Below are 23897 nucleotides of genomic sequence, written 5' to 3'. Positions count from 1 at the left end.
AAAAACCCCCAAAATGTTTTCTTGATTATGAAAACTCCACTGTTTAAGAGGGGAGCTGTAGCTACTCAGAACAGTGTCACTAGATGTTGGTAAGACATGGAAGAGGGGATAAAAAGGGAGAGGCAAAGAAGGATCGTATCATTTATTAAAATGCTCGTGCTTCTGAAGAAGACAGGAATGTGCCTTAGAGCTGATACCTGATTTTGAAGAGAATTCCTTTATAAGGGTAACTATCAGATTTTATATTTTAACACACCAGCTTGTTTTCTAACAACCTCAGATAAAGGAAGACACTTATCTACTCTCTTTCTCTCTATGGTTTGGCTTCTGAAGATTTTTATGAAAAATTCACAGCCTGTTATTCCAGTTGGTGGCTGCAATGCTCAGCTTCTGCATCAGACCTTGGTTTCTGTTATCACATGCCGCTGACTTCCTAAGGGCAGCCCAAGCAGTTTGTGGACGGGGAAGAAAGAATGAGGGAAGTCTATGCTCTACAATCTCCTTTTCTGGCCTGAAACACAGAGAAGTATGGTCTCTGGCTCGCAGCCCTGACACTATTTGCAAATCAGTACTGATCTTTATATTCTATTCTAATCCAATGTAGGGACTTGAAACTACCTCCACTTCGATGGAAACTACCTCCACTTAGATGGAAATGCTTCGATGTTTCTTGTTGTAGCTGATGGTTTTGGAGAGAACAAAGAAATATTTAGTGCCCAACAAAAAGCTGTTTGAAAACTACAGAAAAATTATGTGTCCTGAATGTGTGGACAATATGAAACACAGTGGTAGATGTTAGATAAATGGTCCTAAAACCGGACCTGAAGGGCTTGTTGAAACAGATCATGAGTGGCACCTCCAAAGTTTCTTATTGAGTTATGTCTGGTGTGGGTCCGGAGAATTTGCATTTTTAACGTGTTCCCAGGTGATTCTGATGCTGCTATTCCAGAGACCACACTTTTGAGATCCATTCTTTCAGATCTCAGGATGCTGAGAATCATGGTGATATTATTCTTTTAGGGGAAGGGAAGTCTATCAACTGGCAGGTTGCAGGTTGAAATAGGTGGACATTCCAACTGAAACTAAAATAGTTACATATAACCAGCCTACTAACATTTCTGCCCTTTCCTCCTCTGTTACTGAAGTAAGAGGCCAGGGAACACTGTCCTTGCAGACATTCTTTGGGAGGAAGTTTGTTCTAGTTTCCTATTGTTGCCGTAACAAATTACTACAAACCTAGTGGCTTTAAACAACACAAACATATTATCTTACAGTTCTACAGGTCAAATGCAGGTCTCACTGGCTATAACCAAGGTGTCAGCAAGGCTGTACTTCTTCTGAAGGCTCTAGGGGAGAATACATTTCCTTGCTTTCTCCACTTTCCACAGCCTACCCACATTCCTTGGCTTCCGGCTCCCTTTTCCATCTTCAAAGCCAGCAGTGGCTATACAATCCTTCCCACTCCATCACTCTGACATGGAATCTTCTCACATAGTTCTCCTACCCTCCCACATTTAAGGACCCTTATGATAACATTGGGCCCATCTGGATAATCTCCCATATTTAAGGCTAACGGATTAGCATCCTTAATTCCATCTGCAACCTTACTTCCCTTTTGCGACGTAACGTAAAATATTCACAGGTTCAGGGGATTAGGAAGTAGACATCTTTAGGAGGTCATTATTCTATCACGGGATTCAGGGGTGACTCCTATCCGAATATTGTCTGAATACGTGGGAGGCAACTTGTTAGAAATCAGAATCTGTATTTTAACCGAGATCCCCAGGAAATTTGCACGTATGCTAAAATGGAGAGAAGCCCTGATATAATCACCTTGCCACTAGGTATGAAACAGTATTTAAGGGTAACATATGTCAAGCCAAAATACTAAAGTCCTGATTTAGTTCTTGATGCTGATACTCCCATACTCACTCATCATCAGCAAAAGTTTATTGAGAAAAAAAAAAAAAAAAAGTTTATTGAGGGATTACTACGTAACAGACAATGTAATAGATGCTGGGGAGACTGCAATATTTAAAACCAATGGGGCCCCTGCAGTGATGGGAGTTGCTTTCTGGAGGAGGAAGATAGAAAAAAAAAAAAAAAAAAACCAAAAGAGCAAATAAAGAAATATGTTGATTTTACATAGGGGTAAGTGCCATAAGAACAATAAAACATCGTCCTGTGATGCAGCAGATGAAAGAGGGCATTTTAGAAAAGGTGATCAGCGGGCCTGAAATATTAAACTGACACCTGAGTAATGGGAAGGAGCTAGCCCTGTGAAGAGTCAAAGAAAGTGTCCTGAGCAAGAGATGCCGGTGTCACATCTTGTGTGCAGGACTGAGCTTGACATGTTTAAAGGAGAAAAACAAGGGAAGAATGGCTCAAGATGAGGTTCTAAAGGTTCTCCAGGCCAGATCGCATTGGGCCTTAGAGACTCCTTATGGTAAGGAGTCTGCAATAGGAAGCCTTGAAGGGTACAAGCAGGACACCGCGACTACATTGTAAAGAGATGTTCTGGCTGCTGGGGGAGGATGGATTCCGGGGACAGGGAATGGAAGCTGGCAGCTCGATTAGGAGGCAGTTCTAGTTGTCCAGGCAAGAGACAGTGGTGGCTTGGACTAGATGGTGAGAAGTGGTCGGATATTGGAGGCGGAGTTGATGGGACTTGCTGTGGGGCTGGGTGTAGAAATGAGGAAATGAAACAATTACGTTGGTTTCTAGCTTCCATTAGGATCTTGCTTCTCATTTTTCCATGATTTAAACTTTTAGGTCTTTCTAATACGTGCCCTATAGATTTTTTTTTTAAAGCCAGTTAAAAAGTAAACACAGATGTGTCACACAACACGCGTCATGATTGGAGCAGATGCAGGCTGACTGTAAAAGAACACGCTTCGTGTATGAACGGCTGGGAAATTTTGTGCTTGTTGAGGATGAGTACCTTGACTTCACAGTCTGATGCCCCTTGTTCCCTTGAGATGGGGAAACTATTCTGTTAAGCCTTTCGGATTGATACGCCTTTCAGCCACTTGGACCATCGGGATTGTTACTATAGAGTGTCTGAAACACAACAGGGGGTCAGTGATCCCCGGGGCCATCTACGTGAGCATGAACTAGAGACAGGGCTTTCCTTACAGGGCTTTTACGGTGCTCTTCTGTAATGCCGCCGTGACTTTGACCACTGATTCTCTTTACACCGGAAAAAATACATTAAGCAGCCTCCTTGTCTCTATTCTGGGCGTCCTCCATCTACTCTTCACACTCTATCCAGAGTATGTAGAACATACAGAAGCATATCATCTGCTTTGGTTAACATCCTTAAATGTCTCTCTACTGCTCTTGGTATAAAAACCCCAAATCCTTATCACAGCAGGTAAAGTCCTGCTTGGTCTCTCTTCCTCTTTAGCCTCTTTTACAGATATGCTTTTTCCTGTGTCCTGCACCTCAACCACTCTGGGAACTTTCACTGGCTGGAACTCTGTGCTCCCTCTGGCCGTGAAGATGTCAGGCTGGCTTCCCGTGTCAGGAGTGCTCTCTTGCTGACTCTCTTAAACTTGTTAGCTTGCTTCACCTTCAGATCTCTGCACTTCCCTGCTTAGGCTAGATCCTTATTTTCTCGTAGAACTTGGTTCTTTTCCTTCTGAACGCTGGCCTCATTTTGTTATCAGGCTTTTAGAGCTATGGTCCTCACTGTGATTTCCAGAGCAGTAGCATTTGTACCACCTGGGAACTTATATGTGCAAATGCTCACTCTACCCCAGACCTGCTGAGTCAGAAACTCTGGGAAAGGGGCCCAGCAATCTTTATTTTACCAAGCCCTCCAGAGATTCTGATGAAGGCTCAAGTTGGAGATTTGTGGCTTCAGACTACAACCTCCATGGGAGTAGGGCTCTTGTCTGTTTTTGCTCAAAATTGCTACGCCAGCTTCTAGTCAGCGTCTGGCTAATGGTGTGCTCTCAGCAATTGTTTGTTTAGGGAATTAAATATAGAAAACTGAATGCTGAGCAATATTTAGTGGGGAAAGATCCTTTACCAGCATAGCTAACATGACCAGAAATTCAAGTAAACTCTGTGTCATCTATTTCTAGAGTCTTTGAATTTTGACCTCATCAGACTTTCTACTGAAACATTTTCAGTGTGTATTGGGCAGACAGATGATCTTGTTGTTTTTTAATGGACTAAAGTGATAAAATAGGTAAATGTGGAGTAGATAAATTTTATTGTGAATAACAGTCATATTGGTATGCTCAATGACTGTTACCAACATATACTCATTGAAAAATATCTGATAATAAAGCTTAACGACCCTTTTCACTAGTCTGGGGGTGATATTATTGACCTTTATGTAAAATTGTGATATCCAATTTCTCACAATAAAAATGAATTTTTACTAGGTCACCAGACATGAATAATGGGAATGTTTACATAAATTTAAAAGAAAAACTCCCACATAGAAAAAGATTCCTCATTTTTAAAGGAGATGGTCCTACACATGTCTCCAACTTTTTGCCCTGGCTTATTTTAAAATCCTGACTCCTATCAAAGTATCTCAGGGAGGACTCCCTTATCCGTTATTAAAGACAAAAGTCCAACAGTCTTCAGAAGAGTGGTGCCCTGTCTTTATACACCTACCGGCAGGGCATGCTGGGGCTCGCAGTGTTTGCGTCAGTTCCTTTGATCCAGAGAAGACCCAGGCCATGGACCTGGGCAAACATTGCCCTCTGGTTCTGCCCTCCAGGTAGGACGCAGCCTCTGGAACACTGGCTCTTTGTGCTGAATTTGTGCTCAGAGGTGCAGGTGGCTGCTTTCTTTGTTTCAGCAAAGGGTACCGGCCAACATGCTTGGCAACAGGAACTGTTTGGAGTGATGCACTTTCTGCTCAAATTTATTACATCTTGCTAATTAAAGTTAGTTAGTAAGGACAGGAATGCACATGTGCCTTGTGGCCACTGTTGGAAGAGCTGCAGCCTGCAAGGGTTTGTATTAGGTTCCTAAGTAGGAGAATAAAAAAATCTAACAAGTTCCGAGAGTGAAATCTGATCTACATTCTAAAACTGGATTTGAACTCCTTTTTCAAATTCAGGATTGGCATTTGCTCACCCCTAAAATGCCCTGATTTTAGCCTAAGACTTGAAGTGAAAGAACTTTGAAAGCAACTATAGGGAACCACTCTTTTTTTTTTTTTAATACTCAGCTCACTTAGAATATTTACCATGTGAAGCAACGGAGCAGTGACAACCCCAGGCAAGGAAACAGCAACTGGAATTTTAATCATTTGAGCATGGAGTTAACTTATGCCAACACCCTTCACTCAGGGAAGTTTCTAAACTCAGAAAATTCTTATCCAGGAGTAAGACATAAATGTTATATTACTTACTGTGCTATTAAATCAATACCTCTTATTTCATGGATCATATATTTGCTGAAAGCAAAATTTTCATTAAGGAGAGTCTATTTTCCTATTAATTTTCAGCATTTTCATGTATTTCTGTGCATGAAAATAAATATCCCTTAATAAGTTGGTGATTTCTGTCTTGCCAGAACAATGTCTGTCACAGAATGGGAGCTGAATAACTACTTAAGTGAATAAGTGAAGAATGGAGGGGTTTATGACAAGCTGGATATCATAGGTAGTCAATGGTATCATTATAATTTTTGGTGACTATTTTGTAAAGATTTCCCTGAGTTCCAGAAATTTTGTTTATTTCAGGTGGGCAGAAGTTCTCAAACTTTAAGCCTTTCCTCCTCTGAGCAGTAGTTTCTAGACTCTAGTAATACATCAGAATCACCTGATTAGCTCTGAGGCGGAGCGCAACATCTGCATTGTTAATAAGCATCTTGATCGGAAGGCAGGTGGCCCCTGGACCATATTTTGAGGAATGCTATCTTCAAGTCCAGTGTTTGCGTAAATGCTATATTATTTTTACTTTACCACCTGGAATGCCAATAATACATGGATACTAGGGTCTGAAAGGGTCTCTGTGGTATAGAAGATAAACTGCAAGTGCCCAATTCAGTCAATTCAAAATATGACACAAAATAAGGGTCACTAGAAATGCAGACACTTTGGAAATATCCTCCTCCAGAATATGTGGTTTCATTTTAACATATTTCATTGTAGGCCAGTTATAAAATGGGAATGCATATAGGTTCTCAAATTTTGTTAGTTTTCTTTCTCTTCTTATAGTCTAAATGATTAGAATGTATGTATAAAAATATTTTCAGCGATTAAAAAGTTACAGAATGCTGGCTTCAAGGCTATTTTGTGGGAAAGTGATTGATACAGACTGGCTGAGGGCTATGGCTGTGCTGTCCAAAACTAATTATTCATGTACTGCTTTTATGAGTTTGGCTAACTCCAAGTATAATCTGTTATCACTTAATATTTTTCTAGTTGATGTTTCTCTTTTTATATATTTATTCAACAATTATGTATTACTTATTGCATTCATATTTGCAGAATTATATATGAAACACTACCCTCTCCCCTTAAATTTTCAGTCTTACTTGGGGAATAAAATAAATAAATATAATACATTAGAAAGTGAGAGTGTTCTGATAGCATGAGATTCTGGATGGGTGTTTTCATTAGTTACAGGACCCATGGTTGTGAGTGACAGAAACCCAACCAAGTTACTTAGTAACTTGGTTACTAAGTAAGCTTTTATCTGTCCTGAGCAATAATGTTTGTGAAATCAAAGATTTCATGTGCTACTTACATTTTTCTAATGCTTTCCAAGAGTGTTCAAATAAAAACCAATTATTCATGTTTAACCTAAAATCATCTCATGTATCAAGGCCATACAGGTACCTCACCTTGGGAAAGAGGATGCAAAAGATACTTAGGTCTTACCTTCAAGGGGCTTACATTCTACCTTGGGAAACCAAGCATCTGTTATGAGGCAGTAAAGACAAGGCAAGAAGCCTTAAGCTGTTGGTGGGAGAGACAGATCATCAAACTATCTTAGAAAGCTAATTTGTAACAATAACATTAGACTTACTTGTATACTTTGATTCAGTAATTACACTTCTGTGAACTAGTCCTTGTGTATTCAAAATATTGGAGCCATCTTGAAGGTCAAAATTAAAGGAATTATATTATGACATTTCTATATTGTTGAGTGATATAGTATCATTAAAATCATCTTTAGGAAGATTATTTTAATAGTATGGGGAAATATTTGTAATAGAATGCCAGGTGTGTAAAACAAGATATAGAATGATCTCAACTATATAAAATAAAATCCTTAGAATATGGAGAATATGACAAAATTAAACAGTATATTTTCTGAGTACTAAGATTATGGATAATTTTATTCTTTCAATCTATATGTTTCTATATTTTCTCAGCTTTTATAATATAAATATATAAAATACAATAATTTATAAAATAAACATACTTTCATCATTAGGAAGTAAACATTTTAAAAGAACAAATACACAAGTAATTAACAGGCTAATTAAAATCTTACTGCAGTTCAGGGAGGATTTCATGGGAAAAGTGAGGAACTGAGACTGGGAAACTATAAAATATTACAAAGGAAACAAAAGTTGACCTGGTAACCACCAGTGTATGGAATAGGTGTTTATCTCAGTGAAAATTCTTGATTTTCATGCTGTGATTACACAGATGAATAAAAGGAATGTGGTGTCCAGGATGAGAAGTTACCATCAGCTGCTCATGGCTACAAATGAGATCGACATGAATCAATTAAGAACAGAACAAAGAGCTTCATGAAGGCGGAAGAAAGCTGTTCTAGAGAAACAGAGGATTCAAGGACTGAGAATAAAGAGAAACACATGTGAACACATAGCACGATTGGGAAGAACAGGACCACCCCTTGGAGCAGACATGCGTTAGGGAGGGCACTGGGACTTCTCTATGACATTTGTCTTGAGGTTTTATAGGGGAAGAGAGGTCATGGAGATGCCAGTGAGTGCAGAAGGGGACTGTGAATTGCTATTTGGATTACGTGGTGCCTGTTTAGGGTGTCTTTTTAAGCCGATCATAAGGGTAAATCTAAAGGTTTTGGTGAGAAAGGACCTTGCTTCCTCAGGAATCCAAGAGGCGAAGAGCAGCTGTGGAGCTGAAGTAGATGAAAAGGAAAACGATTGCAACCTCAGACTGAGAGGTGGCCCCAGGAGTAGTTTAGCAATGTACTGAGGGCGGGGCTGGTGGGAGATGAGAATCAGGATTCCATGGGCTGACCTGAGTCAAGCAGAGTTGAATAACAGGAAAATACGTACAAGGGTTCGTACATTCTTCTCTTATGCCGTGTACTGTTTCTTCTTGAAACTTCCCTCCCAGTGTGGTAAATTTGTTTTCCTGGCTGGTTAAACTTACACTGCACAGAAGGCATTTACGCAAAAAGGAACACTGGTGTAGACCCAGGGCTACTGTCTTTGGAGACACCTTTGTTCAATGTTTCTGTAATTTTCTCTGGGGGAGGCACTGTGGTAGGGGGACCTTCTTGGGGCTGTGCTGGGCTCTTACCCTGTTCTGCCCTTTCTGTCACTCTCTCGTGAGCCTCTTCCCTTTTCTTCACAGCCTCTCCCATCTTCTCCGTCATCCCTCTATCTTGAATCTCATTTGCCTCCTGCTTCTCATGCAGATCACTCACATGCTTTTTTTCATCATTTTCTCTTCCCAAACCATCACCTTTCAGGTCCTCTCAACAATGTCCGTCTTGTTACCATGTCCATCTCTTACTTCTCTCTAGGATCTTTCTGTCTCTCTTCCCTTTGGTTTCATATGGATGTTACTTTCTCTGACTTTCATTATCAGTCATCTGCACTTATTTTAAAAATTAATTTCTGCCTTTCATTTCAATTTCCCATTTTCTCAACTTCGCTCTTCTCCTTGTACCTCCAGCAGTATTTTAGCTACCTTGACATCCCAAAGTGGTGTTTTCTGTACTCACCCACTCTATCACTGCTCCTTCTCTCTGTTCAGTGCCCACATTCCTTCTGCCCACTTTCCATCCGATGCACTACTGCCTCGCCTTGTTGTTTCCTACTTTTCCTTTCACTCTTTTCTAACCCTGGACCTTGAATCTTCTCTATCGCACTTATTCCCTTGGTGATATTAGTCAGTCTCAAATGTAACTTGTCCAGGACTGAACTCCCGATCTCCTACCCCAAACCTTCTCCTCCTGTAGTCTTTATAATGTCTGAAAGTATTAACTCCATTCTTCCTGACCCAAATCCTTGGAATCATCCTTAATTGTTCTCTTTCTCTCATACCCACATCGAATCCTTCAGGAAATCCTATTGTTCCTTCCTTCAAAGTATACCCAGAATCTGACCATTTTTTCCCACCTCCACCGCTGCCACCTTGGTCCAAGCCGCCATCATCTCTACTCTGGACTATCAGCTCCTCGATAGTTTCTCTGCTTCTATCCTTGTCTCCTCTTCAGTCTGTTCTTAAAGCAGCAGCCAGACAGATTCAGTAACTCGTGTACTCAATAATCTTCAGTGATTTCTCATCTTGTAAGTGGGAAAGACAAAGTCTCAGTGGCCTATGAGGCCTTACATATTCTGGTCCCATTCTGTCTCTGACCTCACCTTCTCCTACTGTCCTCCCTATGTCACTTTCCCATACCAGCTTCCTGCACCCTTACAGGCGTGTGCCTGCCTCGCGGCTGTGAACTTGGTGTCCCCTTTCCTGGAAGGGGACCTGGGAGGCTCCCAGCCAGATACCCACACAGCTCACTCACTTCCCTCCTTCAGGCTTTTCCCTACTGCCACCTCCTTCCTGAGGCCTTCCTTGGCCATCTTATAAGAAGTCATAACTCACTGCTCTCTACCCGCCACAATCATTACTCCCCTTCCAGCTTTATTTTTATTCTTCATATCTTTCAGCACCTAATGGTGCATCTTGTTTTACATTTATCCTACATTTTGACTGCATCCCTCTTTTAGGAGGCAACCCCATGAGGGTAAGGGTTTTGTTTCATTCATTACTGAACGCTCAGGGTCCACAGGAGTATAAACTGCTTTTAGGAAGCAGTTTATAAGTATTTGAGGAATGAATGAGTAACTCATCTATCTTTTACTTCCTGCCTTCTTCCCACCTCTTAGATTTCATGCTTATCCTCCAGCTGTGGCTTTAATTCCATTTTTGACCATATTTGTTCCTTTTGCTTTCCTATTGTGCAATCCTGCGTCATTAATACTACTTTCCTCTGTCATTTATTTGGCTTTGTTTCTCTTCCCTGTAAGACATGGATCACATTCCAGGGCGACTTGTTTTTTTTTCTTACCTTTGCGTCTTTCCCCTCTTCAGCTTCTGCTCTAGCTCAGCCGGGTTCATCTCTTATCTGTACTCTTACAGTTTTCAAATCCCTGCTCTATTATTCCTAAACCAGCATAAGATGCTATCTGCTGTGTATAAGAAAATAGCCATAGCTGTTGTCCATCTATTGCATAATCTAACATCAAGAGGGAAACAGTAAAAATGAAGTATGTCCTGAGGAGCAAGGGGGGGAAGGAGAGGCCAGGAAAGCCTGGTTTAGGCCCATAGGCGAATTCTTTGGATATATTATTTATGAGGAGCCTCGGATCCTTTACTTAATGCTGCTCCTGAGAACTGTGACAACTATTAAAATAGAAATTTGGCTCTTGGTGAAATTAGACCACTATTTATGAAATATGAGTGATTGTTCCATGATAGGCTATGGCTTTTCAGTCTTTAGGAACATATTCAATTTCTAATTCAGTGTCTCAACTGATGATTCATATCACTGATCTTGTGGATCATACATCTTGCTTTTTTTTATTGATACACATTTAGACTTTATTATAATACCTATGGAAGACCCAAATTTAGGCACTCTTTATATCATATTTTCTGAAATATTTTACAAAGCCCTCATAATTTTTATAACATTTAATTCACTGGGTTCTCTTTGTAGCAAATGAGAAAAATTAGAAAATGTAACGATGCCATTTTCCAAGTTTTTCCAATACAGTTAAAGCTTTCAAAATGAAGCTTAGAATGACAAAATGCATAATACACATAAGGTGTAATCCACAAATGACTGATAACTAGAATAACATATAATACAGGCGTACAGTTACCTGGTAATGAATGTCCTCTCATTGATGAAGATCCAAGAAGAGGACTGGTGAGCCATCATAGTCATTTTCTCCCCCTTTTTGAGATCATCTGAGGCTACCCTAAAACATTAGAATAATATTAATGATATGTTCCTGTGATGCATTCATAAATTAGTTTCTGCCTTAAACTGAAATTATTTGTTGTGTCCCTATTGTGTAAAAGTATTTTGGGGAGAGTATTTAAGTAGTGTCTTTTGTATGGGCATGAGGGTTGGGTTGGGGGAGCCGGGAGGAAAGAGAGCTTTCTTTTTACCATGTGTCTGCTCTGGATCTTACACTCTGAATGTGGGCCATTTGATGGATGTTATCTCATTTACTCCTCAGACCATGCCAGCGAAGTAGGGGTGTTATTTCCATTTCACTTAGTAAGTAGTGGAACAAATAATTTGAAGCAAGGTCTGAATGTCTTTAGGGTTTCCTCTTTTTTTTCTTTCCAGAATTGTTTTTGCAGCTTGAAAAGGGTTTGAGTTTCTATAAATTTGTCTGTTCTAAGATTCTTTTAAAAGATTTTTTTCCTATGTCAAAGGGAATTAATTTTGAGGATAAGTTCAGAGTTCTAACTACAACTCACTTTGAGTGGGTTTCTAAATGGCATCCTCTAAACCTGCTTTTCATGGTTATTCACAAGATAATTTGTTTTGGGAACAAGTAATAATGTGTTGTTTTTTCCCCGTCCCCTTCCACCCCCTCCCCTGCCTCCATATAACTTTAAGATGTTTAGGTGTTTTACTCCATTCTTATTACTCAATACATGCTTTTGAGAAAAATCTATTTTATTCTCTTTTGATATCAGTTTCCCATTTTAAACTGAAAATTATATTCTGCATATAATTTATGGAAAATAGTAGTAAAGGAAGAGGAACATATAATTTAATTTTGACCATCTAAAGAAAGATGATAAAGAGGGCATATGAAGAAGTACTAGATGAGCCAGAAATACGTAGCTTGACATACGGTTTTCCCCTTGGTAATCAATTCAAGAGACTGACAGCTGTGTGATAGAGAAGGGGAGAGAGAAAGGCAGACAGGGGTGGAGCAAGATTTCTAACAAAGGACAAAACAAACTGCAATGTTGGCCCATGAAAAATGCTACTGATTTGCAAATTTATAAGTGAAATCCTGGACCAGAGATGTGCTGATAATCACTTCCCAGTTCACGGCTGTACTAGCCATACTCCCAGCGATGCAGGGACCCAGTATGTCTGAATCTGGCGTAACTCCCTTTATGAGGAGTCCTATTTCTGAATTTTTAGTATCTGATTTGGAATACACGCTAAGAATTTTCTTCATTTTTCAATTTATCCACGGTTCCAATACTACCAGGTTTTAGTGATTTAAAATTTATCCTCCTGCTCCATCTCTCTATAAATGCATAGATGGGCTTAGGGTGTTGGAAGCTGCTGTTTCCTGGTGCAGAGCTCACGCTTTATTGAGAAGTGTAAAAAGGAAAAAAAAGAAGGCCCATGAGGAATTCCGTCTAGTTGAAATAATGTTTCTGAAGCCTTCCTGATTTTATATTTTATAGTAAAATTTCTAGATACTTTTGAGAAAAAATTACCTGTCTCCCTGTTATATTTGTAAATAAAATTTACAAATTTTATTTGTAAAATAAAATTGACTTGTGAAAAAAATTCATTTAGTTTTAAACTTCTGTTTATATAGCAGCTCAGTGTTATTTTCTTTAAAAAGATATTAAATTCCCAAAGGCTTATGTGATCCAAAAAGAGGCATGTTGCAATCATTGAAATTTTGGGGGGCAACATGATAATACAAGCTAGCTAAAGTAGAGAAGAAATCCTAGGGCAATGTTTGGCGGTGTGCAGAAAAAAGGAAGATGTACTGTGTAAACTGAAAAACTAGAGAAACTGTGGCCCAAGGCAAGGAAGGATCAGGAAGTTTGGTAAGTCTGTTTTTGGAGTATTTCTAGAAGAAATTCTCTCCTGTATGATTCTGTGCAAGGGAACATATTCCTTCTATTCCAGCAAATGAATTCAAACTGACTGAACCCTGCCCCATCTCACAAACACAGCTTGAAGTTACCAGGCAGCCAAAATCAAGCTCTGACTTGCAGGGTTGATTAAGTGTGAAGTAACATCTTTCCAGTCTCCTTCAGGCTCCGGAAACTGTGGTCAGACATGAGTAATAACCTCCTTTATGTCTTCATATAAATGGCATTAGGGTGTGACCAGAGATTTTATATAATATTTTCTAGTCATTCCACTTTGCAGAAATAGAATATTTAATTATCATTGCTTCAAGCCTATAGAATCATAGGAGCTATAGCCAGGATAAAAAGGTAGGCTAGAGAGAAAAGTTCTGTTTTTTTTCTTTTAACATCTTTATTGGAGTATAATTGCCTTACAATGGTGTGTTAGTTTCTGCTTTATAACAAAGTGAATCAGTTATACATATACATATGTTCCCATATCTCTTCCCTCTTGTGTCTCCCTCCCTCCCACCCTCCCTATCCCACCCCTCTAGGTGGTCACAAAGCACAGAGCTGATCTCGCTGTGCTATGCGGTTGCTTCCCACTAGCTATCTATTTTACGTTTGGTAGTGTATATATGTCCATGCCACTCTCTCACTTTGTCACAGCTTACCCTTCCCCCTCCCCATATCCTCAAGTCCATTCTCTAGTAGGTCTGTGTCTTTATTCCCGTCTTACCCCTAGGTTCTTCATGACCTTTTTTTTTTTTTTTTTCTTAGATTCCATATTTATGTGTTAGCATACGGTATTTGTTTTTCTCTTTCTGACTTACTTCACTCTGTATGACAGACTCTAGGTCCATCCACCTCACTACAAATAACTCAATTTTTTTATTTTAAAAAAGAAGGGGAGGAATTTCCTCCTTTTCCTTCTGAAGCAGGTCGTTTTGATTTTGGTTGGGGTAAGCTGTGTGAAAGACATTCTATGTTTTCTTTCTCCAGGAGAATACCAGCAAAAAAAAAAAAGAAAGAAAGAAAGGGAGAAAGGAAGAAAAAAGATAAAGAAAAGCTATCCTCACAATATCCTGATGCATAGTTTTTCCTTATAGTGAGCTATGAGCACATCTCAACAGGCATAATGTAATATTCAAGCTGTAATAGTCAAGCTGTAATAGTCAAGCTGAATGCTTGACTAGTTTCCCTTTATGCTTTTACCATTTTGATCATCACATCATCTTGTTCACAAACCTTCTTGGGATCTCGTTCTTAGCAAATATAGCCCAAGTCTCTTAACCTGACATTCAGGCTTTCTGCAGTTTCACCCAAACCTACATTTCCAAACTCAAAATTGAAGCTTTCTTTAAAACCAGGGCTTCTAGTCTAATGGAATCATGTGTCATCAAGTCTCTTCTCACTATTTCCCTTTCCCTCATCATTGCAGGTTCTAGTATCTGCTCAAGTGGGATCGTCTCTATCTCCCCATGACCTGTTCTACACTGCTGTGATGCCGCTCTCTGCTGTCCATTGGTATTGTCATGATTGATTTACACCTTATCTAATTTTCTACTCATATCCTCTTGCTCAAAGAGTGGTGCCCCTCTAGTTGGGAATGTCATCCTCTTTGATAGCACATCATTGGAAGGGGGTTTTGTGGAGGACTCATGACAGAAGAGACAGAAGCTTAGCCAACCAGGCAAATTAACTGTATAGGTCAGAAGCTACAAGGGCATTTTAGGCTCCCTTGGGACAGAGACACAGCAAGCTCCAAGAGCCCAACAAATCCCAATTACTCAGTCACAAGATTTGGTCTGGGCTGTTTGGTTATATAGCCTTTGCTCTTGCTTCTAAAACCTGAGTTTTGCCCCTAGACTTTGTCATTCTAATCATCCTCAAAAAGAGTTACTGATGCTCCCTAGTGAGGTCCACCCCCCCCCCCACACCCCCAGGTGGTCACCTTGCTACCCAAACATAACTTCTCCCTCCTGGATCCAAATTATTTATCATTATTTACCATCTATTCTTTACTTCTATACTTTTATTTCTCCTGTACCTCTCCTTTCACATTCCAGCACCCTGTATCTTGCCAAGTGGTTCATTTTCTCTCCTCATTTTCTCTGCCTCTTAGCAGCAATTGACAGAGTTGGTTGTCTCCTCCTTCTGGAACACTTTTTTTGGAGACTTTTGAGACAAAACAGCAATCACACAACCTTACTTTATTTCCTTGCTCTCACAGGTCTCAACTTTTTAGTCTTCTCTACTGCTTCCTCCTTTATATAAAATGCCGGCTAGTTCTAATAGTCTGTCCTCAGCCATCCTCTTTTCTCTAACTACACTTTCTTCCAGTTAATCTAATCCAGTTCCATCCCAGCCTCTCTGCTGAGCTCCAGACTCATGTCACTGCCTACTTTATCTCTACTTGGATGTCTATCAGGCATCTCAGTGTCAACATGGCCAAACCAGAATCACTGACTTTCTCCCATGCTCCAGAATTCCCTCCTTCACAATTCTTTCCAATCTACCCAACTGGGCACCAAAACTAAAACTCAGTCTTATTTTTTCCTCTTTCATCATAACTAGATTCCAATCTGAAAGTAAGTCCTATTGGTACCTCCAGTAGGTAACTCCAAAGCTTCTGTTTCCAATGCTACCACTCTGAGCCAACCCACCACCATCTTTCTCTTGGATTTTTGCATCAGCCTCCTGACTTGTTTCCCTGCACCCACATCATGACCCATATTCCATTCTCCACATGGCATCTAGGATGATAATTTCAAAGAGCAAATTAGATCTTGTCATTTCATGATTAAAACATTGCAAAGACTTCCAAGAATGAACTAGAATAAAATATAACCTCCTTATGATGACCCCCAAGATCCTGTCAATCTGTTCAGTATTCATTCCCTTCATTATTTCCCTCATCGATTACATTTCATCTATCAATACATTGGCCTTCTTTCTGGTTTTCAGTCACTCCCTAAGCTCATTCCTGCCTCAGGGACTTGAACTTGCTGCTCCTCCTACTTGGAGCACCTTACCTCAGACCTTCACGTGGCTGCCTGTTTCCCATCACGTGGATCTCGGTCCCTGGGTCTCTTCTCTCAGAGGTTTTCCCTAAGCAATTCTCAGCCAGTCATTATCACATTATTTTCATCTAGGTACACATCAGTATCTGAAAGGATCTTATTTATTTACATTGTCTGTATTCCCCAACTACAACATGAACTGTTTAGGATGTGGGCTTTTTTGTTTGTTTGTTTGTTTACCTGTGCACATCCAGTTCTTAGAATTTTGCCTAGAACATGGAAGGGATTTAATTAATATTTGTTGAGTGACTGACTAAGTGTCAAATTGTAGCTGTGACCCAAAGGACTAATTACTATTAATAAAACTTTTCTTGACCTCATAGTTAATATGATATTTTAGCTGGGACTAGAAGTCGGGGATATTTTGAACTGAAGAAGCACAAAGTGCAAATTGACAGTGATGGGCTGAAGAATCATGGCAGTGGCTTTCTGATTGGCTCCATTCTATTTGTGTTCACAAAAAAAAATTAGCTAAGGTATCATTAAAGATAGCAAAAATCGCTATGTAATTATATTGTCAAACTCATGATCTATGCTGAAGCAAATCATAGCTAGCTTCAGAAGATGTGATTAAACAATTTCAAAAGCCCTGGGACTTCCCTGGTGGCTAAGAATCCACCCGCCAATGCAGGGGACATGGGTTCGAGCCCTGGTCCGGGAGATCCCACATGCCATGGAGCAACTAAGCCCATGCACCACAACTACTGAGCCTGTGCTTTAGGGCCCATGAGCCACAACTACTGAGCCCACGTGCCACAACTACCGAAGCCTGAGCGCCTAGAGCCTGTGCTCTGAAAAAAGAGATGCCACCATAATGAGAAGCCTGCACACTGCAACGAAGAGTAGTCCCTGCTCACCACAACTAGAGAAAGCCTGTGCACAGCAAGGAATACCCAGTGCAGCCAAAAATTAATTAATTAATTAATTAAAAAAAAAACAATTTCAAAAGCCCTTACATTATTCTCTGACCCTAGAAATAAGGACAGTTGAATGGAAATTATGAAAGAAAAATGAAAATAGGATAAAATTTTTCTTCATAAGCAGTATATGCTAATTGAATAGGAAATAATATTGACCATGTCTGAATCCAAAAGTTGGCTAAGCAAAATATTCAAACAACTGAAATACCTGAAAGGTAAAAATGTGATTTAGTAGAAGTCCCATTTTATTATTAATTGCTGAAGTGAGAAATAGATCTATGAATTCCAATAGTTTCCCTTTTCCATTCCCATTAACCATGATTCACTGCAAATTAAAATCTGGTAATGCCTTTGTGAATATCCTCTAAGTTATAAAGACTTGGTAAATTTAAGAGTCTGAGCTAGTTACCTCAAAAGGCTTAAGAGGAGGATAATCAGAGGTTATGATTAGCATAAAGATTTATTAACAAAAGAAAAATTACGGGTGTAGAAGCCTAAGGGTCTTACTTTGAATGTTCACAATTATTTTGGTAGAACAGAACAAACTATGACTTGAGGAGGAAGGTAGTTGTTAAAAATCTATATACTTTACTGGGAGGGATAATCACAAAGGGCTCTCCCATCCTGGGGCCAGAGCTTATTACTTAGATTGTGTATGAACTAAGATCACTTATTTAATGTTTGGCTATTCATTTTTTAATTATGTCCAGACAGAGTAGAGCTCAAGAGATATGGAATTAAATAGGCAAGTAATTAAATCCTGGAGAAAGAAACAGTTCTAGAAGTACTAGGCAGGTCTAGGCTGAAACAGACCTTGGAGGCTCAACAGGGAAGAGAGAAGACCAGGAAGATAGAATCAGTCTGAGCAGGCAGCAGGGTTCAGGAACCTGAGAAAGCAGAATAAGTCAGCACCAGTATTTGGGCAACGCTGAGGACAGAGAGCATCTGAGAGCATCAGTGGTTCACCTCTTCCTGCTCTGCATCCTGCCTAGATGTGGGCTTGCCTGGACTGGCCAGAATGAGGCCAGAGGATGGGAGGTGAAGCCCAGTTAACTCAAAAGGGCTGGTCATTTAAAGTACCTTCCTTGGTCCAAGCATGGATTAATTAAATGGTTGTTTGTTTAAAAGTGGGAAACTTGGCTCCCTCCTTTGTATATCAACAAATATTTCATGAGCTCCCTCTCTGTGCTGCTGCTGTGCTAGCCAGGAAGTGTAGCCTGCATCTGTATCTGCAGCTCCTGATTCCTGAGGCCCCTGCATGCAGGACGTGTCAAAGTGGTCATGATTTTACAACGAACCAAAAAAAATACATGTGCTAATTTCCTTGGGTCCTCCAGCCAAAGAGAATTTCTCCTGCCTTTGAACTTTGATAGCAAAATATCTGCAGCTTTCTAATTACTTACTACTTTCTCTCCCTAATCATATTTTATTTTACCTGATTTCCTTTAGAACAGGATGATTGCTCATTTCATTTTTGTATCTCCTAGAGTGAATGTATATATGCAAGTATGTAGAGAAGACATATATAAAATTATGAATATCTGTATATTCAAGATGTGGAGAGATGTACAAAAATATTAACAGTAAAACTGAGAGCTATGAAATTGAGTGATAATTATTTTCTTTTTGATTTCATATGTACTTTCTAAGTCATATACGAGGAACATATCTTAATAACACACACCATAAAAATTCCAAAAAAAGAAAAAAGAGCAGAGAGTATAACGTTAGAATAGCGAGTGTGTATTTCAATTGTGAATTAAGATTAAAGGCTGTATGCGTGGTGGGTTTTGTTTTAATTATTATTTTTGCCTAAAGAAGCAACGGAAAGTTACAAATATGTATTTACCTCTAAAATAAAGCTGTTTTCTCTAAGCTCTGACGTGGAACCTTGTAGAAGAGAAGAGTAGACCCGTATACAATTACATAACTTCAAGGAAGCAAGACAAAACATCTATAATTCTAACCGTTATCCAATTCTTAGAAAACAGGAAAAGAGTCAAGAAAAGTATGGTTTCTGGTAAATATTTGGCTCCATATTTTTTCTAAAGAATGTGTGTCATTTGCAAAGACGGTAAAAGTTGAGCGTTGGACTATAATCACTATCACTTTATTAAGTGATATTGATTGCAGTTAGGGAATGTTTGTTTTGAGATACAAACAAAAATGTAGTACAGTGCTTGAATTTAAGACAGGATAAACAGGATGAGTATCAAACAACCAGGCTTCTATGTGAGTCTACCATCACCGTCAGTCCAGTGGAATCTAATTTGAAATGCCAAACCTTTAGTATGCTATTGCATATTTACATGGCGCTAATGCCCTGTGCTCCATTCTCCCCGGAGTGCCCTCAGGGAGGTGAGAAAAGCAGGAGCAGTAGGAGAAGCGAGCTAGTTGGAAGGCATTCAGGACTCAAGGCATCTCGCCACCACTCAGTCTGAGAAGGAGCTACTCCATCTGCCGATGGCTTCTTCTGGAATTGCTTCTATGGCACAGCTCAAGAGTCTCTGCTTCATCTGGGTTTCCAAGAGGAAATCGTAAGGTTGACTTCACAGGGGCCATGGCTCAGTTTTTCTTGTTCATCTGTTGGCTGCAAAAGAATCGGCCCTCCTCTTGAGCTCCATTTCCTAGACTCTGGGATAATGATGGCGCTGTCCTTCAACCATCTCAGCTACTTAGATAACACACCCTCATCCCTTAAGAGAGAGACACCTTCATGTTCAACTACTGAAAGCAGTAGTATTGGTTCGTTTGGTACTTGAGATGATGTTATGAAATGATGATCTCACTCTACTTGATAGCTTTAAAAGACTAATTTTTTTCCAACAGATCCAACCCTCTCTAACCCTAGACTTTAATGAAAAGAGAGAACATTCAAAAGAAGTTCTTTCTCAGAGGTTGTATTTTCAATTGACCTTTACTTGACTATTTTTAAAAATCTAAACTTTTATATGAAGCCCATGTATCTCTAACAATCCTAAATTCCCCGTCTGCATTGTATCCAAAGAATCTGTGTAAGTAAATCGACTATTAGCACTAGATTTCTATGTTGATGAAAGGTATAGGATGCATCTTACTTTAGGAAGTTAAAACAAGTATCAAATATGAAACCTTGAATTACACGTTAAAAAGACATATTACATATATGTTGTACTGTTTTAAATGTAACCAGAAAAGTTAATTTTTTCTTAATCACTGCTGGTTACTTCTATCTCTTCTGACTTACCAAAACATTTAATAGTTTATCAGAAAATTTTATAAGCATTAGAAATAGTAGAAAAACATTTGTATACTAAAATAGACTTTAGGAAGATTTATAACTGGTTATGTGGTTAAGTAAATAAATCTCAAATTATTCTCAAATATGGTTAATGGAATTATCTCAGTTGGGGCTAATGTTTATTATTTAGATATATGCCTATTAAGGAATACAAAAATCAAATATTGATAACTTGTTTAAATTCTAACAATATTTATTCAGCATAAAGGCATATTTCCTCTTTGAAAACTATTTAGTAAACACTGATACTATAATTTATTCTAAATAGATTGGATTATTTTATAAGTTTTTAGTTAAACTACACTAAACTCAGTCAAGCCCCGGAGGACAATATAATAGTACAGTTCAGTTTAGTTGGCTTTAGAATTCTATCTCCAATTCTCCAGTCACTATCCCATTATAAGGGTGGGCGGGAGGGGGAACTGGATGAAGGTAGTCAAAAGGTAAAACTTCCAATCATAAGATAAATAAGTACCAGGGATGTAATGTACAAAATGATAAATATAATTAACACTGCTGTATGTTGTATATGTTGTATATGAAAGTTGTTAAAAAGTAAAAATTTGTTTTTCTATTTCTTTAACTTTGTATCTATGTGAGATGATGTATGCTCACTAAACTTATTGTGGTCATCATTTCATGATGTATGTAAGTCAAATCATTGCGCTGTACACCTTAAACTCATACAGTGCTGTATGTCAATTATATCTCAATAAAACTGGAAGAAAAAAAAGTTCCCTTTAGCTCTAAAAACAAAAAAAACCCCAAAACAAAACAAAAAAAACTCAAACAAACAAAACGAAAACACAGTACATACATTGCAGATTTTCAACTCTGCAATTTGAATCCATTAAAACAATGATAATATTAAGCTAGGATCAACTGCAAAGCATTTAACTGTTTTATATTAATAAAATAAAAAGATAAAATGTCATAATTGCAAATACTTTGCTAGTCACACCTACTAAGTTTATTCCTTCCTCAAAGTTATCCACATTAATAAAACCACCAGCAACATTAACCAAAATACCCTTTAAAGAAAAATTCATAAAGTAATTTCACTTCCCTATAATTTAAGTGGTAAAGACCAGCAAAACACAGGTATCATTCGTTTATGTTTCTTTTCCGTAAACACAAATAAAAGTCCATATCACTTTAATACAAACAATACAATATGTGCTACAATGTAAGAACATGAACTATATGGTCTAATTTTATCAAAGTTATTCAGGGGCAGTCTCTCTCATAAATAAAACTCAAAATTGATGGGTTCTACAACATGGGGTTGAGTGTTTCTCTCCTACTATGAAATTATTGTTTCTTGTTAGAAATAACAGATTCATATAAGTGAGACTTCTCCAAAGTAAAAATCATTGAGTAGCAAAAAGTTTGAATTTGCCACCACATACTCTATTGGAAAAGTGGCAAGAAGCCAGATAATTTCATTGCTACTCAGAGGTCATGCTTTGCCCACTTGCCATCTGCTTACGTGTCCTGGACCCACTCACTGGAAACCAGTTCAACTGCAGTACCCCCATACTGTCTGGTCTCACTAGCTCACTCACAGTCCTTGACATGGACCCTTTGGCAGAGCTGCAAATTGCTTAATGCTAAGTGGAGGCACTATGTATAACTATTTATAGAAGGCTTGCTAAGTGTTTTAATTCCCATCAAAGCCCTATTGGCAGATCCTGTTATGATGCTTATTTTATAGATGACAAACTGAGGTTTGGCTGGGTTAAGTAACTTGCTATGGGACAAACCAGTAAGAGGCAAAGCCAAGATTGGAACCTGTAGCTCTCTTGCTTCAGAATTGGACCCTTAACTCATGGACTCTCATTTAATTATGATTATCCTTTCATTGTTTGGGGCAGTCTTAAATTATATCAGAAATCCTTTTCAATTTTGTGTGTGTGTGTGTGTGTGTGTGTGTGTGTGTGAGAAATCTCTGTTGATTTGTGGAAAATAATAAAAGTTTAGCTGAACCGCAATTAAAAAGACCTTTCAGGTCTGCTGGTTGAATGTAACATTGTAACCATAAGGGTACTGAGGGAAAGGGGGAAGTCATACAGGAGTCTAGTATCTTTTCCAGGCAAACCACAATTCCGGGTGAAGAACTTGAGTTCCACATCTGTCAGAAAAGGGAGGAGGGTTTGGTGGCCACACTTACCTTCAAGCCCTCCCCTCTTTTTGCCCTCCCCCCTCCGCATATGCTTACCTTGGTCAGGAAAGGGCGTTCTGAAAAAATCAAAAGGAAAATACCTCCGGGTTTCGGGCTGCTCTGACACATGCACACCTTCAAACTTGGCTCCCTATGGATTTTGCTTTCTAACAACTTGCCCTCAACTTGACCTCAGGGAGTGGATTATAGGGTTTTGGGTTTCCCCTACCCCCATGTTTCACCTGCTACACTGTGAATAGGAGATTTTTACCTTAGTTGTTGAGCTGAACCTGCTGCTGAGAGTTTGTTCCCCTGCTCAGTTCCAAGCTCTGATCATCGTTGGAGAGTCAGTGCTTGCTCACCTGTCCTGGAGGTGGAGCTGGGGTCGGAGACAAGCGCGGGAGGAGGGGCGCACACGCTCCTGCCCGGGCGGGGCTCCCTCTGCGCCGGGCAGTGCCCCGCCCACGAACAGCAAGCCCAAGAAACTGTTAATTATTACTCCTTTTGGCTACAGCAGGGAAGTGTTAGAAACCTGAGCCACTCCCTGTGCCTCAGTGCATGTTGGGAGTGTTTACTTTCTTTCTTCGGAGCCACTGATAGGAACTCCCCTTTGCTCCCTGTCACACACCTTGAGGACAGGTGAATTGACATGCTGGTTAACGCTTTAACCTCTGAACTGGCCGGATTCTAATCTCTCCTCTCTAGTCTGCAGAGAAATAGTCTTCAAGAAATGACACCGACTAGGACTGAATGTCATTATTCACATGTCTTTCTTTTGAAAATTTTCTCTTTTAATCAGAAATTTCTTAATTCCCCCCCTTGTTCTTTTGCCACCTCCTTTCCTTACTGGCACCTTTTCACCCAGAGCGGTGGTTCTCCCACTCAGAGCAAACCAGAGGCACCTCCGTATCTTGCTAAACCCTCATAACCCATGGGCCTCAGCACCTATGAGTCTCTGATCTAGTAGATCTAGGGTAGATGGCGGGTATGTTTTAAATAAGCTTCACAGAAGAATCTGGTACACATCAAAATTTCAAAACTATTGTAATAAAAGTATGCAAGAGGAAATGAATAGTAATTTAGTCACAACCTAGTGAATTGTGTTTGGAGACTGCTTTTCCTTAATACCTCTAATTTTAAAAAAGGCACTAAAGTCTAGTTAACTAGACTTATTATGGTGATGATTTCATAATATATGTAAATATTGAATCATTATGTTGTATACCTGCAACTAGTATAATATTATATGTCAATTATACCTCAATTGAAAAGAAAGGAATGGATAAAGGAACTGACAGTTTAAAAAAAAAAAAAAGAGCTCCCTCTTTGAAAACTACCAAATTTACTTAAAATTAGTAAAATCAGACCCCAAAAAAGGGCACCAAAAACTTAGAGACACTCAGATGAC

The 23897-nt window shown here is 39.2% G+C and overlaps 2 protein-coding genes and 1 pseudogene across 2 annotated transcripts in view; 2 read left to right on the top strand and 1 right to left on the bottom strand.

Annotated features, from left to right (window-relative positions):
* Positions 1-22857, bottom strand: part of RASSF6 (Ras association domain family member 6) — a 57150-nt gene extending 34293 nt beyond the window's left edge. The window contains exons 1-2 of the mRNA XM_068542825.1: positions 22761-22857; positions 11080-11178 (exon numbers count right to left, since the gene is read on the bottom strand). Of these exons, the coding sequence (XP_068398926.1) occupies positions 11080-11144 (65 nt within the window). The 5' untranslated portion in view covers positions 11145-11178; positions 22761-22857. The remainder of the gene's footprint in view (positions 1-11079; positions 11179-22760) is intronic.
* CXCL8 (C-X-C motif chemokine ligand 8) overlaps positions 1-23897 on the top strand; it is a 157010-nt gene that overhangs the window by 12225 nt on the left and 120888 nt on the right. The gene's annotated exons all lie outside the window — the stretch shown is intronic.
* The window catches only part of LOC137764118 (heterogeneous nuclear ribonucleoprotein K pseudogene), a 54365-nt pseudogene that overhangs the window by 3780 nt on the left and 26688 nt on the right, over positions 1-23897 (top strand).

This window comes from Eschrichtius robustus, chromosome 4 (assembly GCF_028021215.1).
Source record: "Eschrichtius robustus isolate mEscRob2 chromosome 4, mEscRob2.pri, whole genome shotgun sequence".
NCBI lineage: Eukaryota > Metazoa > Chordata > Mammalia > Artiodactyla > Eschrichtiidae > Eschrichtius > Eschrichtius robustus.
Note: the sequence above shows the minus strand (reverse complement) of the source record. Positions and strands in the feature narration are given on the sequence as shown.